The sequence below is a fragment of the Sardina pilchardus genome, chromosome 6 (assembly GCF_963854185.1).
Source record: "Sardina pilchardus chromosome 6, fSarPil1.1, whole genome shotgun sequence".
Lineage (NCBI taxonomy): Eukaryota > Metazoa > Chordata > Actinopteri > Clupeiformes > Clupeidae > Sardina > Sardina pilchardus.
The window spans coordinates 19,697,397-19,711,256 of NC_084999.1; the positions used below are offsets into that span (position 1 = coordinate 19,697,397).

Here is a 13,860-nt window from a genome sequence, read left to right on the forward strand (position 1 = left end):
GCTACGCTGCCCGGATGTCTCATGGAGCCGCATATGCTTGGACACGGATGCATATACTGTATTCGCCTGAGTGACAAACTCTCATGTCATGGCAGGCCATGTCAAGTCACATCACTTGCCACACTTGCTCATAGACACACAGGTACACGCACACACACACACACACACACACACACACACACACACCTACACCCACACCCATGCATGCACACACACGTCTCTCACACACAAACACACACCCCTACACCTACAACCGTGCGCGCACACACACACATACAGTACGTCACACACACACACAGACATACTCATACACGTACACACAAACAGACACACCCATGCGCGCACACTCAAATCTCACACACACAATCACACACACAAACACACACACACACACACACACACACACACACACACACACACACACACAGACTTACTCACGCACACACGTACACACACACACACTGCGGAGCAGAGTAAAATCAGGTCTCACAGCAGCGTGCCTGTAATTAATCAAGAAGCACCTTGTTTGTTTAGTGTTTGTGTCTGGTCCATACAATAAGCCTCTGCTGTGCGATCCTGTGCTGTGTCAGCTCGTGTAGGAGTTCCTCTCCTCTCCTCTCCTCCTGGGACTCCTCGTCTGGGGATCTGGGGATCTGTTTTTATCTCAGCCCTGTTTGCCTTCAGAAATCCACCGTGCAGAAATCACCAGCTTGGACTTGTGGATGCTTTATTTTGTGTCAGTAGTAAGTTGCGGCAAATTGTTACGTGGTACCTTTTGCGTAAATTGTATGTTGTATTCCAGGCGTAAATTGTACGTTATATGTTTTGCATAAATTGTACATTTGCAGCATTGTTCTCAATTATGTTACTTTATGTTTGATAGGTTAGGCTTTATCATATGCTTTATTTTGTGTCAGTAGCAAGTTGTAGCAAAACGTTACGTTGTACGTTGTGTGTAAATTGTACCTTTTGGAGGTGGGCATGAATATTGTCACGTGTGCATAAGCTTGAGCTGCTTGAAGCTCCACACACACACACACAGACACACTGATTGTGAATGGAAAGCTAAGTGTTTCTGTTTTGGTGTTCCCTTGCAGGAAGAGAAGTCCGTCTGCAACCAGGGATCCAAACCAAAAATACGACCAAAGGGACGAGAGGGGCGATCGCTCCCAGTATGCGCCAGGCCAGCTCGGCGGCATGCCCAGATCGCCGTCCGACTACGGGGATGGGGAGCGCCGGCACGGAGGCGGCGGGGGCCCGGGGGGCTACGGGCGACCTCACGGCGGGGCCGAGGCGGCGCGGGGCGCGTACCGGGCCCGGCGCGGAGGCTGGCGCTCGCAGGAGGACTACTACCCGCCCGACGACGAGCTGCTCCGCCCGCCGCCGCACCCGCACGGGCACCACCCGCACGGGGGGCACCCGCAGACGCCCAGCGAGTACGAGCTGCAGCGGCGGCAGCAGGAGGAGGAGCTGCAGACGCGCTACCGCAGCGACCCCAACCTGGCGCGCTACCCGGTCAAGCCGCAGCCGTACGAGGAGCAGATGCGCATGCACGCCGAGGTGTCGCGCTTCCGCCACGAGCGGCGCCACAGCGACGTCTCGCTGGCCTACACCGAGCTGGACGATCCGCTGAGGGGCCCCGGGGCCCCCGGGGGCCCGCAGCCGCACCCCTACGGGCCCCGCGTCGGCGGCGGCCCCGGGGACGGCCATCTGCGACCGCCCTCGTCCGGCCAGCAGCAGCAGCAGCACCTGGAGCCCGGCTCGGCCATGCGGCGGACCAAGCGGGAGAAGATGGAGAGCATGCTGCGCAACGACTCGCTCAGCTCGGACCAGTCGGAGACGGTGCGGCCGCCGCCCCCGCGCCCGCACAAGAGCAAGCGCGGCGGAGGAGGAGGAGGAGGAGGAGGAGGAGGAGGAGGGGGCGGGATGCGGCAGGTGTCGCTCAGCAGCTCCGAGGAGGAGCTGGCCACCACGCCCGAGTACACCAGCTGCGAGGACGTGGAGATCGAGAGCGAGTCCATCAGCGAGAAAGGTGAGCGGGGAGCGGCTGACCACACGCACCGGCTAACCACACACACACACACACACCGGCTAGCCACATACACACACACACACACACACACACACACACATACACACACAATGTACTCAAAGCACACACAGAAACATGCAACATACTCAAAACACACACACAAACAAACAGCATACTCAAAACACACACACACACATACATACACAACATACTCAACACACACAGCACATAAAACACCTAAGCGCAAACACTAACACACACAGACGCACACACACACACATGATAACCCAAAATATACACTAGGAATCACAAAATATCCAAGAACACAATCATACACATACATACAGACACGCACACACACACTTCTATTTCTCTCACGCTCTATCTTTGCTTCACTTGATTCACTGTTTCCTCTCTCTCGCGCTCTCTCTCTCACTCTCTCTCTCTCACACACACACACACGCACACACACATACACACACACAAGCACATGTGCCCTTGCATATGCAGATAACCATCCATTATTAACACCACCTCGGTGCATGCCCCTAAACACAAAGTTACGCCAACAGATTAACGGCCTACACCGAGCTGAACAAAGCCTCACCTGTTACCTGGGCCATCCTGTCCAGATGTGTGGGGTCTGGCGGGCCTGTGATGATCACTGTTTGTTGATCCATATTTATGCGCGGGTGCCGTGGGGAGCTCACCCTGCCCCCCCGCGCCATATGCTCTGCATTAAACAGGACTGCAGCGGAGGACGGCCCCAGTCAGGGGAGAATGTGTTTTACATCCGCTCACAGTGGTAGCAATTAATGCCTGTGTGTGTGTGTGTGTGGGAGAAAGAGAGTGTGTTTGTTTGTGTGTGTGTGTGTGTGTGTGTGTGTCTGTGTCTGTGTCTGTGTGTGTGTGTGTGTGTGTAAAGATGGCTGTCTTTACAGTAACGTATTGATAAGGATGTATTTGTTTAAGGGTACCAGCCCTTCTGTTCTTTAGCCCATTTGGTGTCATTAACGCTGGTGAGAGAACATTGGTTCATTGAATGCTGATATTTTGTCCTCATGTCGAGATCATGTTTGCCCTGATGGGACTATATTCTGATATTGACTAGTGGACAATAGATTATCTCACTTATTAATTACTGTATGCAGCTACTTGCCAAAATGAGAGAAGAAACTTCACACTACATGTGTTTTTAAATGAATGTGTTGCCCGTAATAGGTGTTGCATGGCAACATAATACTTCCATAACTCTTAAAGTCCCATTGCGATAAGTACTGTAAACAGACTTGTTGAAAGATACTGTATGAATTAGAAGCACAAAACCACTTGCCATTGGCAGTGATCTTTTTAATATTGGACCCCCAAGCCTTTGGAAGGTCAGCGCATGTCACTGGAATTCTCTGTAGCATTCCGAAGAGCCATATGATAATTAGATATATTTCATGCATACCGGTAGTTTTTTCTTGATGTGTTGGACATAGACATGGGAGTTGATAGTAGTTGTTATGTTGTATCAATACTAATCTTCTTCCTTGCAGCCTGCAGTTGAGTGTTGAAACTTGTACAGTATGTGTTTGTGGGATTGTGTGAGATTTCTCTCCCTTTACGTGCAAAAACTTCGACTGACTTTGGTGTGGATGTGCAACATTTTATTGGTTTCCCTCTCTACTGTGTGCATATTAATATGCTAAAAATGTGTGTGTGTGTGTATGTGTGTGTGTGTGTGTGTGTGTGTGTGTGTGTGTGAGAGAGAGAGACAGAGAGCACACACATGCTGTACCGGTGTGATTCTTTCTTACTCCCCGTCCCTGTTCCTCTCCCTCGTCTCTGCTGTCCTCCTGTGACATGTATTGCAGTTTGAGTTTCTAGTTCCCTCTGATCCACTGGCTCAATCTGCTGTAATGGACTCCATTACATAAGAGAGAGAGTGAGTGAGTGAGTGAGTGAGTGAGTGAGTGAGTGAGTGAGTGAGTGAGAGAGAGAGAGAGAGAGAGAGAGAGAGAGAGAGAGAGAGAGAGAGAGAGAGAGAGAGAGAGAGAGAGAGAGAGAGAGAGAGAGAGAGAGAGAGAGAGAGAGAGAGAGAGAGAGAGAGAGAAAGAGCAAGGGGGGCAGAGGGGAGGATGACGAGATGCACAGGGGGGTGGAGGCGGGGGCGTGAGGTTTGACAGAGAGTCAGAGAGAGAGAGAGAGAGAGAGAGAGAGGGAAAGAGGAGAGGAGGTGAGGAGAGTGGAGGGGAGGGGAGGTAAGAGGGGCAGAGGTGGCTGCTGTCCCATTTTGACTTTCCTGAAGCAGGAAATGTAATTGGCGACGGCACATGGATCAGTCCCAGGTGGCACTGGGGAGTGGTGATGTCACGCCGATGTCTGTCAGAAGAGTTTGTCTGTGTGTGTGTGTCTGTGTGTGCCTGTGCGTGTGCGTGTGTGTGTGTGTGTGAGTGTGAGAGAGAGATAGAGAGAGAGAGAGAGCGAGAGAGAAAAGAGAGAGGACCCTGTGCACCTCCCTGGCTGGTGCGCGGAAGAGATTGGGAGCGGTGGCGAGCGAGTAATTAAGAGCGCAAGGTTAATTAAAGTCTCCCCCCGCAGGGCCCCTCTCCCGCCCCTGCCCCTGCCCCGCCCCTGCCCCGCGGGAGCCCACGCCATCAAAGCACCGCAGGTGGGGCGCCGTTGCCACGCACGCACATTAAAAAAAAAAAATAATCCACCGTTCTGATTGGCTGAACGTTCAGGCGAAAGATTAGCCTTTGATGAGATTGGACAGGATACGTCACCCTGCCACAGGTGCAAATATCACAAACGTCAGCGTATGGACGCGGTGTTTCTGGACACCAGGTAGCCCGTTTGGACGGTCTCCCATAAGCGCTAATGAGCAGTGACCAAGTCGCTGCTAATTGTGAAGGTCACGGTCTCGCCGTGGCTCTAACACCCGACGTCGTTCGCAAACTTGTAAACATGTGGTGTCCACACCCGTGTCCACTCGCCGGTCACACCTCCCCCAGCAGCTGACGATCTACCCCCATGGTCCAGCGTAAAACCAGGTCCTCGATTGGTGCCCCAGCCACCACCTCCTCCTGCCCGCTAGCTAGCGCGCGGACTTCCCTCGCGGGTCTCTCTCTCGCGTCGCTACTAGGCTATCCCGGGCTTATGTAACTGTTCCTGCTCGCCGCGCGCCGCGGAGAACACCGCGCTCAATTATTGATGGTGCCAGGAGCCCTCCAGGTTTGGCGTTTGGTGCTGTGTTGGTTTGTTAGTCGGGCGAGAGGGGTAAAGAGGTCAGGATCTCTCCAAAGGGACGTGCGTGCTGCGCACGCGTGCCGCTATTTAGCACCGCGCTCGCGAAGGAGTCTGAAGAGCCAGGTTATGGGTGCTCTTGCCGTCTAGTTGTACGTTTTTATGAGGAATAATTAAAAATGTATTAAAACGGTTAGCAGCATCATTTGCATAATGATGATTATTATGCATGTAATTGCACAAATCACACAGTAATTAAAAGTAGAGAAGTATTTAGACATATTTGGTTTATTTGTGTAAAAACTGACCATAAGCACACAAAAAAAGGGGTATTTAATGTAAGGCTGGCTGCGTTCCAAAGTAGTATCTGGGATGATTGCTTTGAGACAGTCTCTCCATGGCCCTCATCTCTGGAATCAGTGATAGTGGTTCAGACGGCCTGCCTGCCTGCCACTTAACTGATGTCTGATCAGTCGCTCTATGACCACCACTTTGTTTCCCTACAGCTCTAATAAATAATTCAGTGTGTGTGTGTGTGTGTGTGTGTGGGTTTGTGTGTGTGTGTGCGTGCGTTAGTGAATGAGTTAGAGAGCTCAAGTTTGAGACAAACTCACTCATTGCACAAATTTCAAAAATGGGAAACAAAAGCATCGTCGTCATATCAAGAGTTACCAATCATCACACATAAACATGACAACATTGCATAATCCAATCACTGAGGCGGTTACCTGTGGTCCCAGTTCCCCACGGCCATTGACTTGGCAAGTGTGCCTGGCTGCCACTGACGTCAGACCCCCCCCGCCGCCACCCCTTCTGTGGGCAGAGAGCAGAGAGCAGTGTGGGCTCCAGCCCCAAGGCATTGTGGGATAGTGGTGGTGTTCTAATAGATCCGGCTTATGTTTAGTGAAGGTTCTCTGCTGATTTAGGGTGACTGTCCTCCGACTGTCCAGTCTCTTCCTTATTGATCGTCAGGTGGACGGACGGGTGGCCAGAAGTGGGGGATAGAGAAAAAGAGAGAGAAAAAGAAAAAGACAGAAAGAAAAAAACTGAGAGTGAGAGACTGAGAGACAGAGAGAGAGAGAAAGAGAGTGAACAGAGAAATGGAAGGGGATGGAAGTGTTGAAGAGTTGAAGAGAGAGACTTGGAGAGAGGAGTTAAAACGCAAGATTCCAATAGAGAAAAGAGAGTGATAGAAAAGTGTGAAATTGTGAAGGTGAGAAGTGGAAGAGGGTGTTGTGTCATCTGAGTGTGTGTAGAGTGTTGTAATGAAGGTGCAGTCATTGTTTGACGATAGGTGTGTCTGTATGGCACTTACCAGACAGGAAAAGATGCAGTGTTTCTATCTCTCTCTCTTTCTCTCTCTCTCTATCTGAGTTTGTGTGTGTCTCTCTCTCTTTTTCTTTGCTCGGCCCCCCCTCCGTTTTTTCAAATCGTAGTAAAAACAGCATCAATAATTAATGATCCAATTAATAGTTTACACTGGGTTTTTATTGAGTTGTCAGAGTGATGGAGAGGCTGCCGGCCCTGGAGCCTGTGCAGTGCCTGCGTCTGATTCAGCACTCTGCCCCCCACCCATGTGCACACGCACATGCACTCTCACACGTGCACACACACACTAGCATGCGAGCACATACACACACACACACACACACAAGCGTAGACACACACACACACCCACACACACACACTATAACATACCCACAAACACACAGTAACACTCACACACACACACACACACACACGCACACTTGCACACACCTATATGCAGACAGACACACAGGCTCAAACTTTCCTGCTGTGTATTGTTCTGATTCATCCCTCTCTCTTTAGCGCATGTAGAGTCAACACTCACACAGCCATCCAGAGAGAGAGAGAGAGAGAGAGAGAGAGAGAGAGAGAGAGAGAGAGAGAGAGAGAGAGAGAGAGAGAGAGAGAGAGAGAATGCCTAAGACAGAAGGTGAGCTAAGGAGAGAGTGGGGAAAGATAGAGAACCCCAGGTGGCTAGAGGGCCTGGGGCTTTAGCCAGAGACCGGGGTGGAGGCAGAAACACAGTTGAAGACTATTGGGTGGGTTACGGGTGCTCTCTTTAAAAGCCTTCAGAGTCAAATGGTTGAACATGTACACTTTGTGTAGGTGTGTCACTTCTAAAAGCTACCCAGCAAACATGCCCGTGTGGGCCCACAGTGGGCCCACTGCGGGCATGTAATTCAGGCCCACTGCGGGCTGCCCACTGTGGGCCCCATTACCGTCGTGAAATGCGGGGCACATGCGGGCCCCACACTGGGACCCTGGTTCGGCCCCTGTGGGCAAACCCACAGTTTGGGCAGAGTGTGGGGCTTGCCCACATTTGGCTCATTGGGCCCCAGTGGGACCCATTATGGGCCCTTATATTCCCATACCCTCCCAAAATCCCCCACTGCCCCCGCACTTGTGTGGGTTTAGGCCTACTGTGGGGTAGTGTGGGCTTACTGTGGGGTAGTGTGGGTTTACTGTGGGGTAGTGTGGGCTTACTGTGGGGTAGTGTGGGCTTACTGTGGGGTAGTGTGGGTTTACTGTGGGGTAGTGTGGGTTTACTGTGGGCTTACTGTGGGGTAGTGTGGGCTTACTGTGGGGTAGTGTGGGTTTACTGTGGGGTAGTGTGGGTTTACTGTGGGGTAGTGTGGGCTTACTGTGGGGTAGTGTGGGTTTACTGTGGGGTAGTGTGGGTTTACTGTGGGGTAGTGTGGGTTTACTGTGGGGTAGTGTGGGCTTACTGTGGGGTAGTGTGGGTTTACTGTGGGGTAGTGTGGGTTTACTGTGGGCTTACTGTGGGGTAGTGTGGGCTTACTGTGGGGTAGTGTGGGCTTACTGTGGGGTAGTGTGGGTTTACTGTGGGCATACTGTGGGCTTACTGTGGGGAAGTGTGGGTTTACTGTGGGCTTAGTGTGGGGTAGTGTGGGCTTACAGTGGGGTAGTGTGGGTTTACTGCAGGCTTAGTGTGGGGTAGTGTGGGCTTGCTGTGGGTTTACTGTGGGCTTGCTGTGGGTTTACTGTGGGCTTACTGTGGGGTAGTGTGGGCTTACTGTGGGGTAGTGTGGGTTTACTGTGGGGTAGTGTGGGTTTACTGTGGGGTAGTGTGGGCTTACTGTGGGGTAGTGTGGGTTTACTGTGGGGTAGTGTGGGTTTACTGTGGGGTAGTGTGGGTTTACTGTGGGGTAGTGTGGGCTTACTGTGGGGTAGTGTGGGTTTACTGTGGGGTAGTGTGGGTTTACTGTGGGCTTACTGTGGGGTAGTGTGGGCTTACTGTGGGGTAGTGTGGGCTTACTGTGGGGTAGTGTGGGTTTACTGTGGGCATACTGTGGGCTTACTGTGGGGAAGTGTGGGTTTACTGTGGGCTTAGTGTGGGGTAGTGTGGGCTTACAGTGGGGTAGTGTGGGTTTACTGCAGGCTTAGTGTGGGGTAGTGTGGGCTTGCTGTGGGTTTACTGTGGGCTTGCTGTGGGTTTACTGTGGGCTTACTGTGGGGTAGTGTGGGCTTACTGTGGGGTAGTGTGGGTTTACTGTGGGCTTACTGTTGGCTTTAGGCCTTTAGGGGGCTAATGCGGGTAAACCGTAGAAAAGCCACCAAAACTGGTGTGGGTTTACTGGGGATCCTAAGGGAAGAAGCTGTGGGTCCCACATGGGCTCCCCTTAAGGGGCCAATGCAGGCTAAGTGTGGGCAAAACCACAGTGGGCTTGCCCACAGAAATCCCTAAGTGGGGCCCCAAAGGGCAAAACAGCTGCGGGGCCGCATGGGCTGCCCTTATGGGGCCAATGCGGGCAAAGTGTGGGCAAACCCACAGTGGGCCTGCCCGCAGAAATCCCTAAGTGGGGCCCCAAAGGGCAAAACAGCTGCGGGGCCCGCATGGGCTGCCCTTATTGGGCCAATGCGGGCAAAGTGTGGGCAAACCCACAGTGGGCTTGTCCGCAGAAATCCCTAAGTGGGGCCCCAAAGGGGAAAACACCTATGGGCCCAGCATGGGCTACCCCATTAGGGGCCCGTTTGGGATAAGTGTGGGTTTGCCCTGCCCACAATTGCCCATTGTGGGCCCACACGGGCATGTTTGCTGGGTCAAAGTTACTATTGTCTTCATAGACATCACAGCTTTAGACAGGTTTTAGTGAATGGGAAAAAACCTTTCCTTGTTCTCTGTGTGTCTGAATGTGTTGTACTATATCTTGAGCTAAATTGGTCTGTGAGATGAGCAGTATGAATGGGGGTGTCTCTATGTTAGCGTAGCATCAGACAGGGAGGCAAGATCAGATGCGACTGTCCGGTCATAATCTTGACCACGATGGTTAAAGTTGAAGGAGCGCTTGAGGTTGGCTACTCTGGGACCTCCTTGTAGCGCACGCGTGGGCCAACAGCACAGCAGCTGCCCTCCGATGAATGTGACACTTGGCATCTGGGAGCTGCGAATCGGCAATCAGAGCATGAAATAAACTGTTGGGAGTCTGCACAGCATTTGCAGGAAGATGAGTGGAGAGAGAGAGAGAGAGAGAGAGAGAGAGAGAGAGAGAGAGAGAGAGAGAGAGAGAGAGAGAGAGAGAGAGAGAGAGAGAGAGAGAGAGAGAGAGAGAGAGAGAGAGAGAGAGGGAGGGAGGAAAAGGGAGGGGTGGAGAGAAAAGCGCAGCATCTGCCATATCTGCTGGCCACAGACAGATGAGACGGACGGCCGATAGAGACGATGGGCCGCCTGACGTGGAACTGATTCTCCCGAGGGAGCGGAGTCAAGAGGGACCGTTTGTTAGCCAAACACAGATACCATCAAGCGTGACTCCTTCGAAAATAGCCACCCAAAATAACACACACCCCCCCCCACACACACACACACACACATGCACACACACACACACACACACATGCACACACATACACATACATATTATACCCATCCCATGTAACTTGTCATTGTTGCTCCCACGGTCTCTCTCACTTTATTGTTGGTCACTCCTGTCGCTGTGCTGTCGTTCCCTCTCTGGCTGTTTACGGGCAGAAACATGATACCTGGTCAGCTAATGACACCAGGGCTGTGTGTGTGTGTTTGTTTGTGTCAGTGTACAATATATGTGTGTGTGTGTGTGTGTGTGTGTGTGTGTGTGTGTGTGTGTGTTAAGGAGAATGTCTGTTGGATGGTGGTGCAAGTTTTGTTTATGTATGCTGTAGACAGTGAAGGATGTGTGTTCAAGCCCCTCTTTCCCAATTGTGCGTGCGTGCGTGCGTGCGTGCGTGCGTGCGTGCGTGCGTGCGTGCGTGCGTGCGTGCGTGCGTGCGTGCGTGCGTCTATGTACATGTATCCATGCTGTATGTACAACTGTGTATGTGTGTGACCTTCGCAGGAGACTTGGATGGCCACTGGTGGGACCACGCGACGTGGCACAGCAACGAGGCTTCCTCAATGTCTTTGGTGAGACATGCGGAGCCAAGCAACCTCTCCTTCTCCACCTCCTCCCCTGCCTTCTCTCTCTCTCTCTCTCTCTCTCTGAGTCCTTTGTCATTTCATGGTTCCTTTGGTTTATTTACACCTCTGCATGTCTTTCTTTCTTTCTTCCTTTCTTTTCTTCCTTCTGTTTTTTATTCCACAACTGTAGGGAACAGTCAAAGGGGAAAAAGAAAAACTATTGAGCAGACTCCCTCCTTATCTGAGGGGCAAAAGAAAATGGTGCGCTTTGGGGGTCACTCGTTGGAGGAGGACGGCGAGTGGTGCGAGCCCCTCGTTAAAGACTCGGGCGTTGATACGTGCAGTAGCACTACGCTAAACGAAGAGCATAGCCATAGTGAGAAGGTACTGGGACCCTTGTCTGGCTTGCTTTTTTTTGTTTGTTTATTTTTTTTTGTTTGTAAACTCGATCGTGCTCTTGTTTACTGGTTTACTGATTTTGGTATTTGGTTATTTTGAGTATTTTCTGGTTTATTTCCGTTTATTTTTGTTGAGTTGGTGTTTGTTTTTCCTTGCCCTGTTGCTTGTCAGTAAGTGAGCTGTTGATTTGATTTGATGGATTCATTTACTCTTTGGCGCTTTGATGCTTATTTTGTTGTTCTTCTGTAGTTCAGAATATCAAGACTTTTTTTGTTTGTCTTTTTTTTTTGTTTAGTTTGTGGAGTTTTTTTTCCTTTCTTTTTTGTCAGTCTGTTGTGTTTTTTTGTCAGCCAGCTCCCATGCTCGGCGCTGGGTGTGGTTGAAAGAGGAAGTGGAGAGCTCTCTCTGGCTTGCATTGTGGTTTGCTTCATGGCAACTGTTGCTTTGATACTTTGTTTTTCTCGAGGCTCCCTCTCCCCACCTACCCTCCCTCAAAACAAAAGAGCATCAATCCACAAACCGACTGTCTGTTTGTCATGGCACCTTTAGGAATGATGGTCCCGGATGCATGTGGCGAGCTTCTCTCTTTCTCTTTTTTTTTTATCTATCTTTCTCTCTTTCTCTCCCTCTCTGTATGTATATCTCTCTTTCTCTATCTACACATCTCTCTCTCTCTCTCAATTTATATATCTTTCTCTTTCTCCTTCTCTTTCTTTCTATGTCTCACCCATTCTCCCCTTCCTCTCTCTTCGTTTTCGTTCTCTCTCTCTCTCTCCTCTCTCTCTCCATTCTCTCTGTATTGTTTTGTCTTTAATCGCCATGCTGATAGCACAGGGATGCCCCCCCCTCCACTCACCTGCTCTGCACTGCACCTCTCAGGGCCATTATGCCCCCCCCCCACCCCCACCCCACCTTCACCCACTCCTCTCCTGCCCCCCCCCCCCCCCCCCCCCCCCTGCTCCTTTAGAGAGGCCCGGCAGCAGCACAAAAATCACTGGCACTCGCACTTTCTCCAGGGAGGGTTGGATTGGTTTGAGTTTTTTCTTTTTAAAAACAAATTTCTTTTTCCATTTGATTTTGTTGTTTTTTTTGTGTGTGTATTTTTGGCACAGACAACGTTATGTTTCTCTTTTTTCCCTTCCACTGTCACATAGCTGTGGTATTTGTTTTCTTTTTTTGTGTCTTTTCTTCAATACCTTGTCATGCTATCCATCACCATATGTTTGTTTCCCAGTGGTCCCTCTTAGTTGTGTTGCATATATATATATATATATATATATATCATATATATGTACTGTATATGTGTCAGTGTTGGTTTTTCATCGCGTGCTCCTCAGCTCCTTCGCTGAATGCTGCCTCATTTGCTTTTGGTTTCCCCCACCCCCCCTTCTCCATTCCATCTGCTCTCTGCTGTTCCATTTGGGAGAGCGTGCCTGGGAGGATGGCAGAGCAGTGGGGCTGGAGGCTGGAGGCTGGAGGCTGGAGGCTGGAGCTGGAGCTGGAGCTGGAGCTGGAGGAAAGTAGTTGGAGTTGGCCGTGGAGGTGGAGGTGGAGGAGATACTGTATGTCCGTGATGGAGGGGTTCAGTGGGGTGCAATGTGAGAGACAAATGGGACGAATGTCCCCTGAGCCCCACCGATTAAGGGCTGCGCTATTTGGGGAAAATGTTGCATTTCATAGATGCGAGTTTTCTGGCCGATATTATGACTGTGATTTGATTTGCGTTATCATTTTTGAAAGTCAAGCTTCAGTTCGGTATTCTAAATTTCACTTTTTAGTTGGGCCACTTCTGATTGGTGAGCACTGGTGTGTGAGAAGCAGCAGCACGCTCCTGATTGGTGAGCTTCACTGTCTGTCACACAAAGATGACGACGTGAATATAAAATATCATACCTGTGACAAGACAAACCATTGTGCCAGAATTACAAGCTGCGTGATTAATTGCAGCCTTTGCGATCAGCTACAGTAATTACTTAGTACTGCATTCTCGATAACAGAATCGATTCATTGCGTAGCCCCCCACCACCCACAATGCACACTTCCTCCAGGGTCTACTCTCCTGTCCGCCTCCACCTCCCAGTTCCATCTCCCAGCTCCACCTTCCTCCACCATGCCGTGACGGGGTGGGGTTTGGGGGCTGCGCTGGCGGGAGGTGGAGGGGCTACGGGTGCATGCCACTCTCTTGCACCATCACACACGCTCCGCTCTGGCTGCTGCGCCCAGGAACAGGAGAGAAGGAGACAGACAGGACAGGAGTCGGAAATCCAGTGCCATATTGATGTCCATGACTGACACGTTTAGCCCATTACTCTGTATGTGTTTGTCCATTACTCTTTGAGTTTAGGTTATTTAATATTGAATAGGGAAAAAGTATACAGTATAAAGTATACAGTCAGACATTGAGCTATTAGCTTACTGTTTAAATATCTGTCCGTTTATTGTATCATTCCTATTTTAATTGATGTGATATTTCATCCTATGCATTCTCCAGACTGGCCTAAGCTTTTTTTTCAGTCAGTCAGTCAGTTAGTCCAGCAGCTGTTTTTCTGCCCACTCCTGAGGTGGCCGTCAACCACAGGATGGACCAGCCTGTGGCCACCTCCCAAAAACACCTAAACCGGTTTGCCTCCTTGTCATCAGGATCGCTTTCTTTGTCTTGAATATGGATGAAAGGTATTTGCTAAAATAAGCCCGCTGGCAAGACCACAAAAATTAATACGGGGCTTAAGCGCCGTCCTGTCTGAAATCATCTAATTTAGCCATGGGCTAATCCCTTGAG

At 50.7% G+C, this 13,860-nt stretch overlaps 1 protein-coding gene across 1 annotated transcript in view; it reads left to right on the forward strand.

Annotated features, from left to right (window-relative positions):
- The first annotated feature begins 1,423 nt into the window (after positions 1–1,423).
- LOC134082889 (regulating synaptic membrane exocytosis protein 2-like) overlaps positions 1,424–13,860 on the forward strand; it is a 97,139-nt gene continuing 84,702 nt past the window's right edge. The window contains exons 1-3 of the mRNA XM_062538919.1: positions 1,424–1,879; positions 1,916–2,032; positions 10,621–10,688. Of these exons, the coding sequence (XP_062394903.1) occupies positions 1,543–1,879; positions 1,916–2,032; positions 10,621–10,688 (522 nt within the window). The 5' untranslated portion in view covers positions 1,424–1,542. The remainder of the gene's footprint in view (positions 1,880–1,915; positions 2,033–10,620; positions 10,689–13,860) is intronic.